This window comes from Solanum verrucosum, unplaced genomic scaffold (assembly GCF_900185275.1).
Source record: "Solanum verrucosum unplaced genomic scaffold, falcon-dt-bn FXZP01000049.1, whole genome shotgun sequence".
NCBI classification, from domain to species: Eukaryota; Viridiplantae; Streptophyta; class Magnoliopsida; order Solanales; family Solanaceae; genus Solanum; species Solanum verrucosum.
The window spans coordinates 6,656,313-6,681,135 of record NW_026020221.1 but is presented as its reverse complement, the minus strand read 5'-3'; the positions used below and the strand labels follow the sequence as shown (position 1 = coordinate 6,681,135).

Below are 24,823 nucleotides of genomic sequence, written 5' to 3'. Positions count from 1 at the left end.
TTCTTCAATTCAGTTTCTGTTAACTCCCTTCACTCTTTTTTTCCCTTTGCCACCATCTCAGATTCTCAGTTCTGAGAGGAATTTTTCAGTATTCGAATTTGCAGCAGCGAGGGGAAAAATGGGTGGCCGAGGAAGGTCAAGAACTCAGCGAAAGCACTTCGCTCAAAGCAGAGAAAACAACTGGAAATACAGCAAAAATGATCCCGAGCAGCAACAAAATGGTACCGCTGATAATAATAACAATAGAGAAACAGTAATCCCAGTTGGAAACCCTTTGTCACCCAAAATATTGCCTTTGAAGAATATTATAAGGTACTCCCTTATTTGTGAATTTTAGATGTTAATTTATGTGACACTTTATGCCTCTCCAGATTCAAACTATGTGAACTTGATCAATATTGACATAAGAAGAGTTGCATGTCTTGTAGTACTTGATGTATAGTTTTGGATATCTGAGTTTTAGTTTTAAGATATTGAGTTGATCGTATACAATTTAGCTTCGAAGATTAGTTAAATTTATTGTTGATAAGCGAAAGGTGTCACATAAATTGGGGATAGAGAGAGTGTTGAAGTATGATGGAAACTTAAGCTCGATAGAATATTAGGAAAACAACATATTAAGGTTGGATGTTTGAATAATTTAATGTATTTGAATTCTGGGGAGTTGTGAAATTTGTGTAGAAATGGATTGGTTTTAAAATCTTTTGAGACAACCAAAATGGAAATATTGCTGTATAAGTAAGTGTGATATGGTATAAATTGAGATGGAGTAAGTTTTCTTTTTTTATTTGTTTTTCATATACATGCAATGAGTATATACAAATTTATGGACTTGGGTGATAGTATGTGCATGACTGTATAGGAGCAAGGGATTGTGCCACCAGAAGAATGGAATACTTTTATGGACTGTCTTCGAAGTGAATTGCCTGCTGCTTTCAGGATCAATTCAAGGTCTGTGTCTTTTCATTATCATTTGATAACCTTTCTGTTTATTGTACATGTTTCATTTCTTTCCTTCTGTATGTTCTTTGATTTGCATTTCCTGAGCTGGGGGTCTTTCGGAAATAACTTCTCTACCTTCGTAAGGTAGGAGTATGGTCTGCGTGACCCTACCCTCCCAAGACCCCATCTTGTGTGACTACACTAGATATATTGTTGTTGTTATTAACCTTTCTGTTTATTAGATAGACAAACAATTATATAACCTAGTGAAGATGTTCCACATCATATAAATCTTATTTCTGCATTGAGAAGTGTGATCTGAAAAGGACAATGTACATTGCATTTGTCTTCATGTGTTCTCTTCGCTCATGCAGAGCAAACCTTTACTCTTTTATGCTTATTTGGATTTTAGCAAGACTGGACTTTGCATCCTTATATGTGGACACAGGCTAAGTCTGCTATGTGTTAAAAAAGTGTACGAAAATTTGTTGTTTTGAGCAACTGTCTACAATTATAACAACAACACATCCAGTGTAATCTCATAAGTGGGGTGTGGGGAGGGTAGGATGTACACATACTTTACTCGTACCTTTGTGGGGTAGAGAGGTTGCTTCCGATATACCTCTGCACAATGATGCATTACCAAAACAGGCTAGAAAAGAAAAAAATAATGGCAACAAAGTGGCAAGTTAAACACAACCAATGAAGCAACAAGTAACAAATAAAAGATGTAGTAAAAGATACTACACAAGTATTAAATAATAATACTACTACTAAGGCGAAGAGAAGACTAGCCCCCTATCTTCCACATAAAGGTGCTACAACACTCGGCTACCTACCAACATTCTACCTTAATCTTCGACCTCCAAATCTTCCTATCGAGGGTCACGTCCTTAGTGATTTGGAGTGTGTCATGTCCTGCTAACACCCAAGTTCTTCTTCAAGCATAGCTCAAGATAGTAATCACCGGGTGGGTGCAAATTCTTTTAGCCGGTGATCTTGAATAATTTGAGCTATGAATTGATCCCGCATTCCATCTTCTTCTCTAAAATGAATTTCTTTTTCAGGTTCGTTTGTGGTTAGAGTTCCTTTGTTATCAACTCTTGAGATGACCAAATTTGAGCTAATTTCTTACGTATTCATCATTGTATTGTTAATGTTGCAGTAGCCAATGCTACTTGGAAATTCAAGCGAAGTTGGAGAATGATTTTATGAAATCTCTGCAAGAAGAGGTTCATCAGCTGATTATGATTACTTTTTCTTACTGAATTATGAATTTTCTGCACTATGTATGCAGCTTCTAGCTCATAGCCCTGCTATTCAATAATATTTCCAAATCGGGTTTGTGATTCAGGGGACAGATGGGAGTGAGGTTGTGGCAATAAGACCATTACCTTGGTATCCAGAGAATCTTGCCTGGCAGTCAACTTTTTCTCGCAAGCAGTTGAGGAAAAACAAAATACTTGAGAGGTTCGAGATCCAGTTTCTGCTTATGCTGTAACTTTTGAATATTGTGAAATAATTTTTATCTGAAAAAAGATCATACCTAATCTATCGCAGATAATACTCATCCATCCCAATTGATGTGTGATTTTGGACTGTTCATGAAGTTTAAAGAGAGAAAGACTTTTGAAACGTTTGGTCTAAAGCAAGCCAAACATTTTTGTGCTATAAATCATCTCACTTAGAGTACCATGAGAAGTTTAAAGTTTAATTGTTCCTAAATATAGAAAGATGTTTTTCTTTTGGGACAAACTAAAAAGGAAAGTATGCCACATAGAATAGGGACATAGGGAGTAATAAGTATCACTTTTTGGAAAAGACACTTCAAGCTTTCAATCCTTGCTATGAGCCAATAATCCATTTGACCTTTTGAATCCATGAACATCAGTTCAAATGGCTGTTGGCACTGGTGCTAAGCTCAAGTCTGAAACAAGTTCAACCTTTTGAGCTTCCTTAGCTCCTTTCTCTCTACTGGTCTCACATAGGACTGAAAAAAATATCTTTTTTTCCCTTTTTCTCTGTGTAAAGCATCTCTGTAGTGCTGCTGATTTTTTTTCCCAATTGAGTTAATTTATAATTTTCTATTGTATACTTTTTGATAATTTGCATCAGATGATTGTGACATGAATATAATTGTGATCTAAGATATGAGAATAATATCACAAATCATGATCGAACTCCAACATTCCACTTGTTGGGCATTTTTGATCTAGATATGAATGAAAATGTGATCCCCAACTTCAAGGGAACTGATAAACTTAAACCTACATATTCTTTGCATCTTATTCCACTTATCATCAAATGTTTTAGATTTAACTGGGTTTGCAACTTCTAGAATAGTTGATTGTTTCTTGCCAAACTTCTAAGATATGATGCAAATAATATTTGGGCATGTGTGATGGTGTTTCCATGAGTTGTTCAAAAACTAGAGAAGGCTTCTGATTTTCGCTTGATGGTTTCAACGAAGTATTTGGAAATGAAATCTTGCTTATCAATTATCTTTCGAAAAGAAAGTCTTGTTCATCAATCAAACATTTGAGTGTCTTTTGTTATAGGAAGAGGAAGAAGGTTTTCCATATGGTAGTGTACCAAAAGAAATCCTTAGTATGTACTAGAGAGGAAAAAGTTCATCTCAAATACATAAATCATCTCAAATACATAAATTCCCTAAAGGATATGTTTGAAGGAGATGTCAAAAAACCCTTCGGGGTGGCCCAGTGGTTTGGGCTTGGAACTTCCATGTTGGAGGTCTCAAGTTCGAAACCCCTTGCCCGCGAAAGCAAGGGGTTTGCCTTCTGGGTCGAGCTCGTTGCACCGGGCTTGCCTAGTGCGGGTTACCTCTCCTATGTGGTTTGCGAGCTATTGCATAGGGGTGGGGGCTTTACCCTGTTGCGCACCCAAAGGGTAGCAACTGTGGGTTTCCCTTGTCATAAAAAAAAAAGGAGATGTCAAAATGTAAGAACAATGGAAGAAAATGCAGAGTTTTCCATAACCATGGTTTCTCCTATTTTATGAATGAGTTAGCCAACAGTCTACGAGATTGAGTTCCAGAGTATATGTTATTTGCGGGCCTATGTTGGTGTTGATATAACTAGTGGGAGGTTAACTAAAGCTTGATTTGTGGCGAAACACTCGAAACTGAGAGTTTTTAGGATAGGTGCAAGAATGATAGGATATACACACAATAAGTGTAGCCAATACAAGAAAAGTAAAGTTTGAGGCAAGATAGACTGAACTGCAGTAACTAAATGTTGACACTTAAGATATATAGGCTCAATCTTTCTAGAGAATGTCTTGATAGTGCAATAGGAGGATATTTTACAAAGTGAAGGTAAGTTCTATAAAATGTGTGAGACTAACAATGCTATGTGGCAGCGTATGTTGGGATATATTGTCGACATTTCTGTAAGGCGGGTGTCGTAAAATTGCATAAGATAGATATGTCGTTATACCAGGTTAGACAAAATTAGAAATGAGAATGTGGCCTGCAATGGTTTAGTTGTGTTCTACAAAGCTCCTAAATGCACCTGTGTCTAGATTCACATCATGACGGTTTTAGGTTTTATTATTACGGGATGAGGTAGACCATAAACCATATGGAAAGAAGTTCTCTTAAAAAGACATAATTTCTTGGAATCCATGCAGATTCGGCTGGTATATAACACAACAGAAGCAAAATATCCTTATAGGCGGTATCAGTTAGTTGGTTTAAGGTTAACCGCTATTGGTATTACTTACATCTGGTCCTTTGATAAGAAGTCTCTTATGTTTTATTGGAGATTGCTACCTTTTACTTATAAAGAAAAGGTCTGCTAGAGCTTGCATGATAAAATAAGTGTGAGAGTTAGAGATAATCTCTAGCTTCAGAGAGTCCTTAATTTGTTCTTAAAGAGAGATTGTTCAATGGTGGAAAGAACGGATCTGATGGAGCAGAAATAGATATAGAGGATTCATATAGCCCTGTGTGAACATCTCTAGGATTGATGTAGTTGTCGTATAATTATGTTCAAATGAAGAAAATGCACATCTCACATGAAAATTGTACATCTAGAGGTCCATTTCTTGTTTCCAGTTTTGGATATAAAAAATCTTACACCCTTACTGGTAGTTCTTCCCACCTCCATAAAGAATTATGCAATTCTTTTTCCTAGAATCTGTATACAGCCAGGAAATTTACAGAATTATAATTGAAGACAACTTTTGGTGGTCTCTGATATTGATTGTTGTCATCACATAAAACACTCAGGTTCCACAAGTTCTTGAAGCTACAAAATGAGATTGGTAACATTACAAGACAGGAGGCTGTTAGCATGGTGAGCCAATTATTGCTATGATGATTTGTTTGGTATATATCAGTTAACTTTCTCAATCTTTTTTTTAATCTTTCTCAAAAAAATCAGTTAACATTGTGCCCTTTATTCATCATGTGACTGCTTTGACTCAGGTCCCTCCTCTGTTCCTGGATGTACGGCCAGATGATTTCATTCTTGACAGTTAACTATTCTTTAATACTCGGCATCTAAGTTCATTTTTTCCATTCTTCATTAATTTATGAATAACAAAGTAACAAACTGGATAAATAGAAACTTTACTGTCCCTTTATCTTGCAGTGTGTGCAGCTCCTGGTTCCAAAACGTTTCAGTTACTTGAGATGATACACCACTCAGCTGAACCGGGATCATTACCTGGTGGAATGGTCTCTCTTTTCCTCATTTTCTCTCTTAAAATCATTGATGTCAATGCAACTCTCTCCCTAGTTCTTTCATCCATCTTTGTTGGCGTCATATACTCTCTCCGATCCATCCTTGCAAAAATTGAAAAATATATTCTCTGGATCCTTGTAACATTTGATGTTTCTCTTTGAAATGCCTCGTTATATAGGTCCTAGCAAATGATGTTGATGTTCAAAGGTGTAACCTTCTCATCCATCAAACAAAGAGAATGTCCACTGCCAACTTGATAGTCACAAATCATGAAGCACAGCACTTCCCTAGCTGTCATTTGAATAGAACTTATGGAGAAGGTTCTGAGCCACAAGAAGTGAAAGAACTTAATATTGATCAACTTCTATTTGATCGTGTCTTATGTGATGTTCCATGCAGTGGTGATGGCACTTTACGCAAGGCCCCTGATATATGGAGAAGATGGTAGTTAATTACGAATTACTAGTACTTATCACTCTCATTTTGCATTCTGCTATCAATACAATTGTCTTGTGTCCCCTTCACATCCCCTATTTTTCCTTCTGCACAGGAATGCAGGAATGGGTAATGGTCTACATGGGCTACAGGTTCAGATAGCAATGCGAGGTTCATTATTCTCTCTCTCTCTCTCTCTCTCTCTTAATTGTACATTGGTCTTCTAACCAGATAAGCTGACCATCACTAACCTATCGTGCAGCAGCTTATGATTTTAGCCGGCAAGTCACCTTTGAGTTTGTGCTTAAGGATGAGTTGGTTGATTCCAAGTCTTTTTTCCTATTATGGGCTCAAGATACATCTTGATATCCAAGATCCTTGATATCCAAGATCAAGATTGAACAATGTTAAAAATGATCACACTAGTGGAAGTAACACAAACATAAGATAAGATAAGGTCGTTTGAGATGATTTAACTATTTCCTATGCAGACTTCCAGGCTGTCTGGTCCCCATAGATATGACTTATGACACTATAATTGAAGGTAATCAAAAGGTACGAGGTAAACCTAAAATTATATAGAGGGAACTGTCTCAAAAGTTTTAAAATCTATCGAATTCATACACTTACCACTAAGAATAGAACATAATGGAAGTAAAGGATCCATATACGCGACACGAACAAGTTGGGACTAAGCTAAATATCCATGTAGGAGTAGGGATAAGTGTGGGATTTCGAGTGCCCCTGATTGCCTTAAAAGGCGTTATTTAGTATATTTGAATGAAATGGATCTGAACACAGTTGTATTGATGGTTTCATATAGGCACCACAACTTATGGAAGTGAAGCTTAATTGATTGATTGATCGATATTTCCTCTATCACATATTATGTGTCTGTTTCTGTATTGAGAAGAATAGTAGTAGTGGAATACACTTTATACCTTGTCTCACAAAGGTGCAGTAGTAGTGGTTACCTCGTCCCAACAACTGTAGCATATGTTAAGGCATGTGGGTGCCTTTATTTAGATAGACTATATCTTGTTTCTTCAGTTCTTCCACTGTGAACGAGGTCCTGACCAATGGAGCACAACAGCAATCTGAGGGTAGTGAATGTTGGACTGCTAGAGTCCAATATATCCACAAGATGAGTGTTGTAGAGATGCGGATGCTACGATGGATGTGCGGTCATATCATATTAGATAAGATTTAAAATGACTTTATTCACAGAAGGTACAACTGTACAAGTAGCACACATTGAGGATAAAATGCGAAAATATAACTTGAGATGGTTTGGACATATTTTGCGGCGAATGCACTTCTCTGTAGGTGTGAAACTATGGTAAGTTAAGGAGTTAAAAGCCGACAGGGTAGATCTAAAATCACATGGAAGAAAGTTGTCTCGAAAGGTCTACAAATGCTTTTTATCAATTCAGACTTAGCTAAAGATAGGGTTCAATGGAAGAAGAAGATCCATATTTGTAATAGCTACTAATCGAGGAAAGGTTTTAGACTTGTTAGAGAGATTCTAATATATTGTTATTAATATTGTATTTGTGTATGTGTTTGATTTGCTTTTCTCTTTTATTTATTTAGTATGATGATATGAAATGAGCTTAAATGAAAGTGGGGATTCATATAGCCAATTCCAATTTGTTTGGGACTGAGGCGCAATAGTAGTTGTTGATAGCACCAATCAAATAAGAAACGGATCTGCCATACACATCAAAGAGGAATGGCATAAACAAGCTATTTCAATATGCTTGATTAAAATTTAAAAGATTATTCCTTTACAAAGTAAGGATAGAAAGGAAAAGATTCTAGTTTCTTGAACAAGATGGATTAGAAGACCACAAAACATTAGATTAATTGTATGTCATTCAAGAAGCAACATCAGTTAAACTATAATTTTGTTGCTCAAATTTTCGCGGGTATATTTTCCCTGCTAAGGATGTTGTTTCTTGAATTATATAGAAAAATGAAGCTTAAGTCTTTAGGAGACATTTTGTGGAAGTCCGAGCTTTGGATAGGTGCTGCCGTTCTGGTAACTGGACCGGCATGAAAGGTTTCTGAAACACTTGAGGGGTTAGGACTTTAGAGCACTATACAATTCCTTCTGAGTAAGATCCCTCTTTCTTTATGAAAAGCCTTCAACTGACACATGGTTGTTCATACATATATTTCAGGATTGTCTTTGCTTAAAGTTGGTGGAAGGATGGTTTATTCAACTTGCTCAATGAATCCCATTGAGAACGAGGCTGTGGTTGCCGAGGTAATCTGAGAAAGAATGCATCACATGTTGATTACGATTCTGTTAAATGTGTAGCTTATGTTACCAAATGAAAATTTTGCTCATTTTAAGCTTCCCAGAAATTAATGGGTGATACTACTGAAAGTACAAAAAAAACAGAAAAGAAGATTATTGAGTATAGATCTTGCTCGATTACGGTAGGGTGGGAGAGCTGAAAAAAGCGAACCCTTAGTGAGCTCTTCAATCATTGCAATGGCTGCACATTTTTTAGCTGGATTTTCTTATTTACAGCCCTCCCTTTTTTTCTTCCTCCTGTCTCGACACCCGGGCTTGTCAAAATTATGTATGCCTACTCTTGTTCTAACTTATATCAACAAGTGGGCTGATGTGGTGCAAGTATTCTTTTTCTTTGATTTCTTTGTATGTTTTCCATTGCTACATCAACTACTATACCCCATTAGTATAATGGACACAGTAGTAATTAGTTTATATCATGGATTTCATGGAAATTACTTGGATTTCTCTCTTCAATGTTGAACAACACTGTCAAAATAGTAGCTGAATTTGCAGCCTCTCTGTCCCTAGTATGGCAAATGTTCCACATGTTTGCTTTTTGCTGCTGATGACATAATCATCATAATTTCCTGAATGACAGAGAGATAGCAATTTTGATATTGCATTACAACGTTATAAAAATCTAAGTCCAACATTCCTTCTCATAAAACCTGATTGTTCTCTTGTTCCTCAGATATTGAGAAGGTGTGGAGGATCTGTTGAACTCATTGATGTCTCCAGTGAACTTCCTCAGCTTGTTAGAAGGCCAGGTCTGAAAAAATGGAAGGTTTGTGGTTAATTTTCTTGATCTCTTCTCCATGTGATGTTCAGATTTTGGTCAACTTGGTTTGATCAAAGGTTGGGACATTGACGTTCAATGTTAAGGTTATAATAGAAAATGAAAAAATAGAGGGGAGTTCTACTGAGGGTAGCACCTGTTGCAAGTAGACACTCCTCCTTTCTGAAGGTTGTCCTGTCCTGTACGAATCTAAGCCTTACATGGTACCAACCATGAGGTGCCTTTATTTTTCAAATAGATTTCCAAGACCTGTTTGGTGTCTGAGCATTTTCTGCAGTAGGTTCTCATAACGATTTGACAGTAAACTTTCCTTTCTATCAGTTTCCAGGATATCTTCAACCCCTGCATTATTTCCTTGCAAGCCCTGCAAAACAAGAAAATTCTGTTGATCTAAAAAGCTTCACAGTCAGTCATATTCCTTTTTAATGTGATATGTCAACCTGCTCTTAATATTGAGCAGTCATTGACTTTTCTGTATTACACTCAGCCAAAGTTGGGTATAATGTAATTCAGCTTTATAGTTTTTGCTGGTTCAAAGACGTGAAGGACGAGAATTACATCAGTGGAACTAGTTAAATATCAGAAGTTCTTTTTATTTTGTTTCAGTTTATCTGACATGGGAGGCTTCAGTGAGCCTCGCTTTGTTATGAGTTCTACTAATTCTATATTTGCCTATTAGTAGTACAAGCAGGTGCAGAAGTAAAGACTAGTATCCATCCTTAAATTCTTAATTCCATTTATGTTAAACAGGTATGGTTGCTTTACGCTGCTTCATTGAATTTGATTGATATTTGTTCTTCTGTGCATGCAGGTTCAAGATAAAGGGATGTGGTTGACTTCTTACAACGAAGTTCATGATTCTCGCAGAGCTGCAGTTGTTCCTGGAATGTTTCCCTCTGGCAAAGGCTACGTGGATGCACCTCAGCATGGTGATGATGCAAGGAGAAGTCAATTGCCTGATAATGGGAGTAATGGTCATTCTCAAAATGGTGTTGGGATGGTGCAGGATCCTGCAACTCCTACTACAATCTTGGACGAGGAAGCTTCAACTCTACCACTGGAACGTTGTATGAGGATAGTGCCACATGACCAGAACAGTGGAGCCTTCTTTATTGCTGTCTTTCACAAACTTTCTCCTTTGCCAGGTGAGTTAAAACATCAACCATTTGTCAGAAGTGGAAAATTGGGGCATTAAACATTTAAGTACGCATGATATGGCTAGTTCAAATAGAACATCTGCACAGCTATATCTTCTGTTGTGGTTCAAGTTTTGAAATCAGATTCAAAACTTGAAGAACAAGAACTCAAAACTTCAAGAATGGTAACTCTTTTTTGTGATTTGTAGATTATAGAAAAACAAAGAACAACTCCTTTAAGAACAACTCCTTTGCCTAAGCTCTACTACCAAATGATAGCAACCAAGATGCAAAAACGAGGAAATAGAACAAGTAATGAAAAAAAAAACTAGATAGAATACAAGGATAAAAGTAGAAATAAGGTTGGGCTTGACAGAAAATTAGAAGAAAGAAAGGAGAATTCTAACAATCAAATAACTATTCAATTATTAGAATAATCCAAGGGGGAAGAGAGTTGAACTCATACATGGATCCATAGCAAGAAGAATTCCAAGAAGGTTCTTTAAAGAGATACAAACAATCACCCAGAAGAGTATGATCTTTAATCATCCAAAAACTAGCCAGCTTGTCAAAAGAGGAAACTAAGATATTTATACAGGTCTATATAGAAGCTAACAATAGTAATAAATATCCCTAAACTAGCCTTGAATTACACATAGGCTTGAATTCGTAAATTCTTAGGGTTCTAAAATGTCTCCACATTTGATAATCATGGAGCCATTTTTGGTGAGCTTCTTCTACAATTGGCCTCATGTTTGAATATCATTTTGTTTCTCTGTGGTGCTCCATCACCTCCTTTGTTGCCAGGCTCCATGTTTTGGAATGTGGAGGCGTTTTTTGGTCCACGTTTCTCTCCTCTTTGTGCTTCTTGTTTTCCTGGGATACATTTGACTTGAAAACTTAGTTTCCTTGACCTGTTGTAGCACTCCAAGGACTTAATGTTGATTGGGCTTGAGCGGTCACTTAGGATCCTTTGTTTGGTTGTCTTCGTCTCTTCCTTTAAATAACCAGACTGGGTCTTGAGGTATTCTTCCCATGCTCTCTTGAAACACTCTAGGCTCTCAGTGTTAGTAAGTTGGAAGCCGTCAATGCCATGATTGCTAATCCATGAGCTATCATGGCACACACCCTTGATGTCATAATAAAATTCTGTCTTAATTTTGAGCTGTACTTGTGTATGTATTGAGATTCTGTTCTTTATGACTTTGCAGTCACACAAAAGAAGCATTGCTATCAACCAGGGAAGACAACTTCCACGGGAAATTTCCAAGCACAAAGTTTACCTAAGGTCAAAGATATAAATGCTGATGAAGTTGAGCAAGTGGATTCTGTAGGTAATCAACTATCTGAAGTGACTATGGGTGATGCTGATATTCTTGAAAATGGAAATGACGAAGCTACACTGGATACTGACCCCAGTAAAATAGTGGAAGGAAAAAGGCCAGAGCTGATTAAACCTTCCAGTGATGGAAAAGCTGGTCCTGAGTTGGTTACAGGGAGTAGAAAGTTACAGATGCGAGGAAGATGGAGAGGAATTGACCCAATATTATTTTACCACGAGGAGGCAGCTGTGGGTCAGATAAAGGCCTTCTATGGCATCAAGGAATCCTTTCCATTCAAAGGTCATTTGATTGTGAGGAATACTGATATCGACCATGTGAAAAGAGTTTATTATGTATCTAAATCTGTGAAAGAAGTTCTTGAACTCAATTTTCTAGCTGGTGAGCAGCTCAAGATCGCTGCTGTTGGGCTCAAGATGTTTGTAAGTCGCTCAAATTTGACACTTGAGATTTCTGCTGTTTGAGCTCATGTCATTCTATAGATTCATGTGCATGTGTTTGAACATCCATCTTTTACGAAGTTTCCTTCAGAAAGAACTTCGCATCCTACATCCCCCAACCCCCAGAAAGGAAAGGAGGTACAGGAAAAAACAAGACTGCCAAGCCCTCTTAAAAACAAGTAGCAAACTATGAGGGCACCACTTGAATGACCCTTTATGTCATTCTTTCCCGTGATCTCCGTCCATTGCACTATTAGATAACCTTTCCATTTTCTCATTTCAATGTTGCAGGAGCGGCAAAAAGATGTTTCTACAGAATGTGTATTCCGCATAACATCTGAAGGAGTGCCATTGCTGCTGCCACATATTACCAAACAAATAGTGTATGCATCTCCTGTAGATTTCAAGCTTCTTTTGCAGTACAAGAGCATTAAATTTGGCGATTTTGTGGATGCTGAATTTCGGGAAAAGGCTTCAAAGCTGCAGTTTGGTTGTTGTGCAGTGATTTTGAATAAAGGTTAGTTGTGATCTGATATCTTCATTTGAGTAAACACGATTGGTTTGTTTCTCTCGTAAAATTTGCTCTCTATTTCTTTTAGACAATAAGACCTTGTCGGAACCTCAAGTGGATGCATCAACTATCGCTATAGGATGCTGGAGAGGCCGGAATAGCATCACAGTGATGGTGATTGCACTTGATATCCAAGAACTTCTAGAAAGGATGTTGACGTATTCGGAGGAGGATTCAGATTCCTTATTGCTGGAAAACAAGCCATTGATTGCTGCTTTGAGCAGATTAAGCTAAATTGAAAATATACAATTGAGACAAGTTACAGGTAAACTAACAATTTTGGAAGCTGTAATATGTGTACCATTACAAGGAAATTTGTAATATTTTGATGTTTATTTGTTGGTTTCTTCTGTTTAAGACAATTTCTACAACTATAGATTTCAGATGAAAATGGAGGGAAGTATCTTTGTAATCAAAATATTGATGGATCAATACTCAGCAATATTAGTCCATTTCAAAATAAATGGTGTTTTTACCTTTTCATTTTATTTCAAAATAATTGGTGTTTCACATAATCAAGAAGGCATTAATGGTGTTTTTCCAATACACTTGTCTTACGAATTTAGTGAAGCAAGCCACAAAACATTTTTACGTGTTTTCTATTTGAGAAAAGGAAGCTAATAAATTTAATCGAAGGGGTTATGCCCAAAAAATTTATGCACGTGAAACTACCATGTTTGAAGATGTGTGCAGTTTGATGCCTAGAAAATTTGTCAAGAATGAAAGTTGGTGTTAAGGAGAGGAGCGTAAATGTCTCAGTGATAAGGTGTGAGAAGTTAGCAATATTAAGACTAAGGAGAAATAGAGTGTCATGACCCGAGAGCACCCCCTAGTCGTAACATGGCGTAGTTGACCCTGAAGGGACGCATACAAGCTCTTAGCACATTCTTAACATAAGATGATAGAAAATACGGGAAAATTGAAAACTTTTACAATTGAAGTCTTATTTCATAAAATCAAGCGGAAGTCTGTACTAGAACTTTTGTCTCAAACCATCTATTTAAACTCATGAATAAAAGTCTTTGGGACGCAGCCCATACAAAGTCTAAAAACATAAAGAAATGACATAAGGAAATAAAGGGTTCGTCCTCGAAGCTATGAGGACTCACCAATTCTCAATTCTTCTAAATCCTTGAAACTCTAGCCTCCAAAGCAACTCAAGTCTCCAACCCTACATTTGGTTAGAATGCAGGCAAAATGCGTTAGTAGAAAACGTACTAAGTATGAAAGCTAACACAACATCATAAGAGCATCTCAAATGGTTAGTCAACATAAGACATAAGCATAAGAGACAATAACATAATCACAATATAATCATCATAGTCATAGCATGGTCTCCAATATAAGCATCATATAAACACAAGTCACATAAGATATATTTAATGAGCATAGGAGATAAGTCATAATCATATCAACATAATTGACACTTAGTCATCATTACCATAATAGCACCATTCTCAAGTAACCTCAAAGGTATACAAGTGCAAAGCAAGAATAGTAGGGGTGGGCATAAACACCGAAAAACCAAAAAATCGAATCGAACCGAATTATTTTGGTAATTCGGTTTCGGTATTTCAGTTTTCGGTTTGGTATTCGGTATATGGTTTTGTATTTTTCAGTATTTCGGTTCGGTTTTCGGTATGTAATTTTTGTGTAATTCGGTATTTCGATTAACCGAAATATATTAAATTATAATATATATTAATATTATATTAATTATTAATATTTAAAAATAAATATTATAATTTAAAATTAAAAACAAAAGTTTGTCTTTTCAAACTTTTCTACTTTACAAACCCACATCCCAAAAGGCAAAAATTACCGTTCCCACTTCCCACGTCTAGTCGTCTACAGACTATAGCAGCATCGATCGTTCCGGCGACCAGCAGCACACAGCAGCTGCCAATCGACCAGCAGGCAGCCGTGGCACAACAACTGGTAAATTTCAATGTTATAACAATGCTAAATTTCAATGTTAACGATAATTTATTATTTTGAATCATACAATAATTTGAAAAACAGAGTAAAATAAGCAAAAAGAAATAAACATAAATAAAATAAACAAAAAAATTACAAAATTTTAAAAATCCCACTAAGCAGGCCCATAACAAAAAATCGAATTAACAAAAACCGAACCGAACTGAATTATTTCGGTTCGGTGTTCGGTACACGTTGTACAAGAACCGAAAATCGAAAAAACCAAAAAAAAAACCCGAAAATCGAAAAAACCAAAAAAAAAAACCCGAAAATCGAAAAAACCAAAAAAAAAAACCCGAAAATCGAAAAAACCGAAAAAAAACTCGAAACCGAACCGAAATACCGAACGTCCAGCCCTAAAGAATAGCATCCCATAATACCACCCAAGCCAAGTATCCCTTTTTTAGTCATCTTAATCATAGTCTATGTGCATGGTTAAGTCCAGAGGCGTATCTAGAGGGGGTGCCGTGGGTTCTCGTAAACCCATGCTCCCCTCTCTAGATCATATATAGTAGTGTTATATTTTTAAAAAAATATTTAAATATAGATGTGTGAACCCATGTTCAAAGTATATCATATAATAATGCGATGATAATTGGGTGCACCTCTCTAAGTAAGGATATAAATTTAAATCTTATATCTATATTGTCTCTGTGAGTAACACCTTTCCAAGTGGTTATCGGTTACACTTTTGACGTTTCAACTAATTTTGCTTTTGTTTTTCCTTTAATCTTTCAAAATTTTCAAGTGTGTTACATTGAAAATTCCTAAAAAAAATTTATATAATTAAATCAAATGTGTATATTAAAATTTAAAACTAGTAGTATTATACATTTTGAACCTATAATTTTTAAAATTTAATGGTTCATATACGAACTAAAAGTCAAATTGATCAAATTTATATTTAAAATATATTTTTTCGTAATCGTGCACCCATCTAACAGAAATCCTAGATACGCCTCTGGTTAAGTCATAAGTCTTTCTACCATAAGGGCACCATACTTCTAAGGAACCTCAAGACACACTTGTGCAATGCATGAAAGGCATCCCATACTACCCTTCACACTAAGCATAAGCCATGAAATCATCTTAGTCATATTCACCCTACTTTTGGTCTTACTATAAGCTTACTTCATATAGACAAAGGAACCTACCACCTTGGCCAATCATATCTTGGAAGGCAACTATGGCAACAACCCAAGCTAAGTCATACTATGTGTGGGAACCCTTCATACCTTGCCTTAAGTCATACTTATGCAATGTATGGATAGCATCCCATACTACTACCCACACTAAGTACCCATTTAAACTATCATGAAGGTTCACTAGTTGGGGACTAATCCCTCTATTCTATTTACCTCCATTCAAGGCTACCAAGGAATAACCCCCAATAGGCTAGACCATGCTATCATCTTACTAACATAACTAGGTTAAGCTAATCTAACTACCTTGGAATACACACTAACATGCAAGTCCAAGCTACTCTAGGAAAGGTACAAGTGTCATATCCTAGCTACCATGAAATAGTCCTAAACCAACTAAGTCATGCTATCCTTACAAGTGTACTAGATGACAAATGCAAGCTATCCATAGGGGAGTGTGATTCTCAACCCTAAGCTACCATGACTAATCCTAACTCAAGCTATCCTTAGGAGAGTCCAAGTCTTCTATCCCAAAGCTACCATGAAATAGTCTTGGTCAAACCAAGTCAAGCTACCATGAATGCATCCTAACAATGCTAGTTCAAGCTTACCCATAGAAGAGTATAAATCATCAATCCTAGGCTACCATGACTACTACTAACTCATGCTACCATGACATGCATCCTACAATGCTAAGTCAAGCTATCCCTTAGGAGAGAATAACTCATCATCCTAAGCTATCAACCTTAGTCTTATCATACTAAGCCAAGCTATACATGAAGGGATCATATATCACAACTTCAAGCTATTCCAGTCTAACATGTTTTGATTCATTTTAGGTTAGTAGGTCAACCTAGAATCCTTCTATGTGAGAGAACTTGAATCTCCTAGGATATTCATGTCTAAGTGTATAAGAGGAAGATAATTACACCACAAGATCACATCATATTGACTTTACCCCCAAAGCCCTAACAATGATGGCTACAAGCCCTACTTTCCAGCTTAATTTCATTCTATCATGATCCATGTATAAATTACAAGTTATTCAATCACATTGTTCCTTAGAAGGTGATTCTAGTCATACTTGATCATAAAGGTTCAATTCCAACTTTACAAGTCAAGATCATTCCTATTCAATTAAGTCTAGTTCAATTCATGATTAGATGATCCTAACTAAGATCAATTAGTATTCAAGACATTGAAATAGGAAGATCACTTTAGAGCCTTCTATTTTACCTCTAATGGCATCAACCCACAATAATCACATTCATCAATTTAGATTAGGATTCATCATAGAAATCACATGTGTTGACACCCAATTTTGACCCTCCCCGATAAAAATTAACTTTCAAGCTTCTTAATTTTCAATGACTTGGAATGATTAGTTTTACAATATATATATATATATATATATAAAATAATAATAATAATAATTCATCTTCTTTTTTTTTTTTTTTTGAAGCAATCTTAGTCATTTTTTATAATTTTAAAACAATATATATATATATGCTTATATAATTTTGTATACAATTATTACATCTCACGAACTTTAAAAAAAAAATATATATATATATCATTTCAAAAGAGTCTACTTTTTAAGTGCTTGCTAATTAGCTCATTTGATATTGGTTTGTATATTCGACTTAATTATTTCATAAGTAAGTTAATTATTTTTATTTCGTTAAGATTAAGAAGCTCGTAAATTAATTATATTAATTCATCTTATCTAGGTTTTAGCCGAATTTGCAAATTAGTAAGGCAATTTGGCTATCTTATTTTAATCTAAGTTGGTTAATTCTTAAATGGGTCATCTTTAACCAATATTTAGCAATACATAGATAAGCCCCCCCAACCCATGTTTTTTCAGCAGCCCACACTCTTCATCCCATCCAGACTAGCCCAACAACCCCTGACCCGGCCCACTTCTTTTTCCCATCAATTAAACCCATCAACAACACTCCACGCTAAGGCCAAAGTCGCAGCAGCAATCACAGGCGGCGTGAAAAACAGAACGAGTGGCGTCAATTGCAGAATGACTACGACGATGCTCTAACGTTCACAAGTTGACGGAGCAATACACGGAGTTTACACAGAGAGCAACAGTGAGGAACGCGCACAGTACGATTCCTTGTCTTCTTCTTCATGTCCCTCTCCGTCGTACATTTTGAGCAGAGAAAAAGCAGCACGCGTCTGTCCCCATTTCCTCTTTCGGAATGGAGACGAAGCTTCAGAAAAAGGGTGTTTCCCTAAACTTATGAAAGATTTTCAATTTTCGATTTTTGAATTTGGAATGGGCCTTGAACCCGATTTGATTTCAATCCTTTCCCCTCGAAATCGAACCCTAGTTCCCCGATATATAATGCTTTACATTTTCAGTACGAGGGGGGATTTTTTGGGTTGGGAAAACTCTTAGAGAAAAGAATACTTACAACAATTTAAGCAAAAAGAAAATATATACATACTGAGCACATTTGAAACAAAAGTCAGGGAGACTATAGTGCGATTTCCTTGCTCATTCATAGAGAGTTCTCGTAACCTCGTTTTGGTGGTAGAAGTCGTCATCCTCTCGCTCGTTTCCGTCTCGTTCGCTGCACTTCGAAAGTATTAGTATTATTATTATTATTATTATTTTATATTGTTTCTTTATAAAAATGGCTAGCCGTATATTCAAAAAAGCAATTATGGTGCAAGTTGTCATCCCTCTACTCCATTGAAATTATAGAGTTGTGTTAATCCCTTTCTATAATGTTGCTGATTATTCTTTTCTTTCCTTTGTATGAACTCACTGCCCGAGTCCCCACGGACTCCGTCTTTGCATTTCGAGAGAGCCATAAAGGCTCAAATCTTTCCCTTCCGAGTCAGTCAGCTATAAAAATCGACGAACAGGTCCCGAGATTGAAAGAAGCAACAGATCAATAATTTGGAAAGATTGGGTCAAAGGCCCACCTTTCATTTTTTGTATTTTGTTATTTTGGGCCTAAGCCCTTGTTATTAAATTTTGCTATTACTTTGCTAGTTTTAGGGCAGGTGGAAAATTGGGCCTAAGGCCCAAAAGAAAGAATGATTACTTTGTGTTAGTCTAGGACAGGTGTAACTCAAATGGGCCGGAGGCCCAAAACAAAAATGGGCCCAAACACTGGTCCAGGCGGACAGAAACCAAATTTGGGTCCAGCTCTCTTTCCCTCTTTACATTACTATGTTTGTCTTGCTTATTAATATTGTCGTTAATCTTAGGGTCGAAGAGTTCGAATCCCCGAAAGACGCTCATTTCGTTTTAATAATTTAACTAAATCGATCATCTTTCGAAAGACTTAAAAGCATAAATTTCGAGAAGTATCTCACTTAGATCATAGGTCAATATTTCCCTTTTTTTCCTTTTTATAACTGTCTCAACTATAAAATAGTTCAATCATTTTATTCAAATTAAGTTAAAGTACTTTTAGCCAAATAAATTAATTGTTGGATAACCGCATTAGCGGATATTCTAGGTGCTTTAAAAACCTTCCTAGAATATTAATAGGAACCTCGAACCCTTTTTCAAGTTTTCACTAGATTCCTGTTTTAGTCTCGTGAAAATGAATAGTTTTCTTGATTTTTCTTAAAAATTAAGTGGCGACTCTTAAAATCAGTCAAAATATTTTTTCCTAATAAAACAACATGAATTCATCATAATATCATTAAACAAAGACAATTTAATCATAATTGGGTGATATCCACTAGATTAGAATCACACCCAAGCCCTACCCACAATGCAATCACAACCCTATCTAGAATTGGGTTTTTGAGTTCACAATTGGGGGAATCTATGGGGGTTCATGGGTGAAAGAACCCATGGATGAATAAGCTTCACATACCTTCAATCAAATCCCCAAACAAAACTTAAATCAATGGGGAAAATCGCCCTAAGTTGCTGCCCTCTTCTCTTCTCCTGTTTTTCTTCTTCTATTCTAGAGAGGGGATTTCTTGGGAGTAATTTGGGGGTCTTTAGATGAATGAGTTAAAATGATTACTTTAGGGTCTATTAACTATTTATAGGAGGTAAATTAACTAACTAATCACCCATCCTAACCCCCTAAACTAATTACTAAACTAACCCTTAAACACTAACTTAAAAACTAAAACTGAAAAACTGGCAGCACCTCGTGGTGTGGGTCAGAGACTCAAAACTTGCAGGTCAACTCAAGCCTGATCCACGACCATGAACCACGGGGAGTAGATCAGTCTACTGAGCGTGGTTTGCAACCGTGAATCACACTTTTAGACTGTTTTGGGGTCTTCCTCAAGGACCCCTTGGGTGGTCCTTGGGGAATCGTACCCGGACGTTTAACCCCTAAACATGTCATTCTAAGTACATGAACCATTTATCTTGATTTTAACCCTTATACGACCAAAACTCTTTCCAAAGACTCTAGAACTCACTAGTTCAACTAACTAAAATATGGGGTGTTACATAGAGGTAGACCGAAAAAGAACTGAAAAAAGATATTAGATATGCATGACATAGTGTATCATCAATACACCAAAGATGTGACCCTAGATAGAAGTATGAAAGTCGAAAATCAGGATAGAAAATTAATAGGAGGTTGAGCAATTTCTTTCTTTTAATTGGAGTGAGGGGGTGAGGGGCATAGTTCTAGTTTAGAACACTTTATCGGTTATCACTCTTCTTAACGAGTATATATATATTAGTAATATTATTTTACCATTACCTTATTTTCTACTGTTATTTCTTTTACATTGTTATCCTTATTATTTTTGGTGTTAATATTTTTCTTTTGTATTTTCATTTAGTTTTTTATTTCAACCAATTTTGTAAAATATTTTTAGGTGGAGAGTCTATCAAAAAACGACATAATTTTTCTATCCTATAAAGATAGAAATAACATTGTGTATATCCTATCATCCATAGATTTCACTAATAAATTACGTTAAATATATAGTACTCTCTCCATTTCAAATTAATTAAATTGTTAAGGTGTTTCACACTCTTTAAGAAAAGAAGATTAAGACTAAATTAGACATAACTTTCCATTTTTACCCTTATTAATTATTGTCAAATTTATGATTAAAATAACTAAACATTAATTAATAATTAATTCCAATACTAACTAATGAAGGGTAAAATTGAAAAAACATTCTAAAAATAGTCTTGAAAATTGAACAATTAAGTTAATTTGAAAAATGAAAAATATCTCAACAATTTCATTAAAGAAAAATTACTTGGATGGGTGCCTTTTAAAAAATAATTACGAATTTTAGCGATACTTTTTATTTATTATCATTTTTAGCAATACTATGTTAAATCTGTAATATGTATTAAAAGTGAATTATGTATGCAATATATATGTATTATAACTGTTTTTTTAAATATATTATGCTTTTTTGGTAAGAAGTTGACACATTATATTATAAGTGTATTAAAATGTGTGATAAATGTATTATCCATCAATAAAACGTGTATTATATGTGAATAATAAATTATTTTTTGTAATATGTATTAAAATTGTATTATAAATGTATTAAAAGTGATCAAGTGAAAAAAAATGTTATTGCTATAAATGGTAAATATTTTTTTATTATAGTATATTTATGTAAGTTTCCCTATCAATTAATATGAAATGGAGTGAGTAATTGTTGTTGTTATGAAAACCTATTGACTCATCAATATCCTTAACGTTATTTCCTTGTATAGTAAATTTTAGGTTTAGCAAACATAAAAATCATATTTGTATGTTATAACTATAGTTTGTAAGTTCATCGAATATCCTTTCGATTTTGATTCAAGATTGTCGAAAATTTTGACATTCAAAATTCTTCTCCAGTTCATTGAAGGTCCTTTCCGTTTTGATTCAAAATTGTTGAAAATTTTGAGTGTCAAAATTATTCTCCTAGTTCATTGAAGATTCTTTCAACTTTGATTCAAAATTATTGAAAATTTTGAGAAGACACATCATGAAGATCCTTTCAATTTAAATTGATAAGTGTTGTATTTCTACTAGATACATTAAATAAGAAAGTGTTGCCCATTAGATTTTAGGTTTGAGATCGATACATTAGTATTTGGTAATTATTGTGTATCAGATACATTTAGTATAAATTTGAATTTACGTATCATAACTAAAAAATTAGTGCATGATACATTATTATTTATGTATCTTATTTCGTTTGAGATCATGAAGATCCTTTCAATTTAAATTGATAAGTGTTGTATTTCTACTAGATACATTAAATAAGAAAATGTTGCCCATAAGATTTTAAGTTTGAGATTGATACATTATTGTTTGGTATTGTTATGTATCAGATATATTTAGTATAAATTTGAATTTACGTATCATAACTAAAAAATTAGTGTATGATACATTATTATTTATGTATCTTATTTTGTTTGAGAAATACTATATTTTAAAATTAAAAAAAAATACATTATACATGTAATTGTTTCAAATAAGCTTCTTTTTTGTGTGTGATAAATAACACAAAGTTTATGTATCAAGTACATTTCTATTAAACATGATAAACACTAATCCAACAACATTAGAGTTATGTATCAATACCTTACATATGAACATTATACATTGCATAAAACAAATGTTATTGTAGCAGTGATGTATTAGATCAATGATAACACTAACAAAGACTAATTTAAGACTCAAAATAAATGAGATACATTAAAAATATGTATCTTTGATAGTGATGGTCGTGCTATGGTAGCCGTAGATCCAACTTTTTTCTTCTTTTTTTTGGACGTTTTTCAATAGTAGAAACATTAAAAGAAAATAAATATTTTTCAAGAAAAATTTTCAACGACAATATGATTAACTAAAATTGCAAAGGTTCAATAAGATTTCAATGAGGGCAGGGGGCGGAGGTAATTTTATTATTATTTTTTAAGATGAAAAAATTAAAAAATAATAATAAAAGAAATCGAAATTGAAGTAATGGAAAGAAATCTACCTCTTGAATAGTTTGAAATCATTAATTGGAAATAGAAATGATTTGAAATTCAAAAACAGATTAATTGATAAACTTGAGAGAGATCTTCTGAAAATCAAAATGAATTTGAATTTGTAACTGCTAAAGAAGTGGAGAGAATTTAGGGATAAAACGGAGAGTGAAATGGGGAGTGGGAAACGTAGGTGTAGGCTGAAAATAGGAGTGAAATATTTATGTATCTGAAAGATTTTATGAATTGGGAGAATTAAGAGATTTTTGAATTTTTTTAAAAAGATAGGGATAAATGAATATTAAGGTAAGTAAATATGTGTATATAAGTAATTTTCCCTTAAATGTATTTGGATTTAGTCATCTCACTAATAAACAGTTCATTCAATTTAGATAGACACCGAGTATTTTTTACTAAAGACTCGAACTTAAAAATTCTAATTAGAAATAAACGAATATTTATTATTCGACCACAAATTAAAATAGTATATTCGGTGTTCTATTCTCTCAGCGTGCAAAACAACGACGGTCAAGTTATTCCAACATTTTTTTTATAAATATTTCAACATGAAAATAGTACTTTGAGTCAAGTCAACTTATTCAATTAATCATTTACTTAATATATCCCTATTTAGATAGACACCGAGTATTTCTTACTAATTCTGATTTGCATAAAAAAATAATTCCTTTGAATGGTAAAATTTTACTTTTTAATTATCTAAAATAATTTCGTACTCAAGACTCAAACTTAAAAGTTCTAATTAAAAATAAACGAATATTTACTCTCAGCGTGCAAAACAACGACGGTCAAGTTATTCCAACATTACTTGAGTCAAGTCAACTTACTCAATTAATCATTTACTTTAATATATTCCATAAAATGTTAATGGTCATCATATATATAGTTCGTATTGTAGTGATCGATATTGTTGAAAAATGTGGACAATAGTTTGTCACTTTATAAAAAAAGTGATAATAATTTTTTCTTTTAATATATTATCGTAAAAATATTTAGTGGTGATTGAGTTAATATTATTGCATTTAAAATCGTTAAAACTTTTAGTGGATATTTATATAGAATGTTATTTATAAATGTCCATATTTATTATTGCTGCTAAATTTAATATAACACAATTATACTATTACTGCAAAATCCTTTATTTGTTGTAGTGTAAGGTCTGCACACACTTTTTCCTCCCTAAACCAATAGTTCAACCAACAGTTCATAGCTACCTTCAGGCTTTGATGTAGGAGTAAGATTTGCGTACACTTTATTTTCTTCATTCCCCCTTTGTGAGATTATATTAAATATGTTGTTGTATTACTCTAAACCAAAAGTAAATATATTCGATTTTTCATTTTTTATTTTAAATTTCTCATTCAGTATTTTGTGTTTGTATTTGGGTTTGACTAATTCAGATTCACGCTGGAAGGTCCCATTTGAGAGATAAAATAAAGTACTCCCTATCAAAAATGATTTCATACATAGAGCTCAATTAAAAAACTCTAATTAAAAATTAAAAAATATTTATCGCTAACAACATTTGATGGTTTTATTCTCTCATCAAAACAAAGACGACCAAGTTATTCCAACACATTTTATATATTTTCCAACAACCCTGAGGGGTAGCTCAGCTGGTAAAGGCCTGGGACAAAGTCCTTCAGGTCGCCGGTTCGAGCCCCAGCAGGGCCACTGGAGGCATTACAAACCGGCCGCGTCTCCAGGGCCCCATGGAACTAACCGTGGTGGACCCGCCTTGAAACAGCGGGACCCGGTGGGTACAGCTAGTCGGGTTCGCAAAGCGACGCCCGAAAACCACGGTAAAAAAAAAAAAAAAAATATTTTCCAACATGAAAATAGTCTCAAGTCAACTTATTATTCAATTCCCATCAACTTCACTTTATTCCAAAAAAAAAAATTGAAAAAATATAAATGGTCATCATAGTACGTAGTGACCAATGTTGAAAAATATGGACACTAGTCAGATAATTCACCGAGAAAATGTACTCTTAAGGCGTCCACATTAATGGAATTTAAGAGAAAAACTCTTGGTCAATGAATGATAAGGACAATATCCACAACGTTGCAAC

At 34.6% G+C, this 24,823-nt stretch overlaps 1 protein-coding gene across 1 annotated transcript; it reads left to right on the top strand.

The window, feature by feature from the left end:
- Nucleotides 1-118: 118 nt before the first annotated feature.
- On the top strand, nt 119-13,131 carry LOC125831028 (uncharacterized). Its single transcript, XM_049510216.1, is given in 16 exon segments — nt 119-245; nt 248-312; nt 863-951; nt 2,108-2,174; nt 2,297-2,412; nt 5,192-5,258; nt 5,390-5,438; nt 5,556-5,641; nt 5,827-6,092; nt 6,199-6,254; nt 8,267-8,352; nt 9,080-9,172; nt 9,996-10,329; nt 11,532-12,082; nt 12,392-12,617; nt 12,700-13,131. Coding segments are annotated over 16 exon segments (2,484 nt in total). The 3' UTR covers nt 12,906-13,131.
- The last annotated feature ends 11,692 nt before the right edge of the window (nt 13,132-24,823 follow it).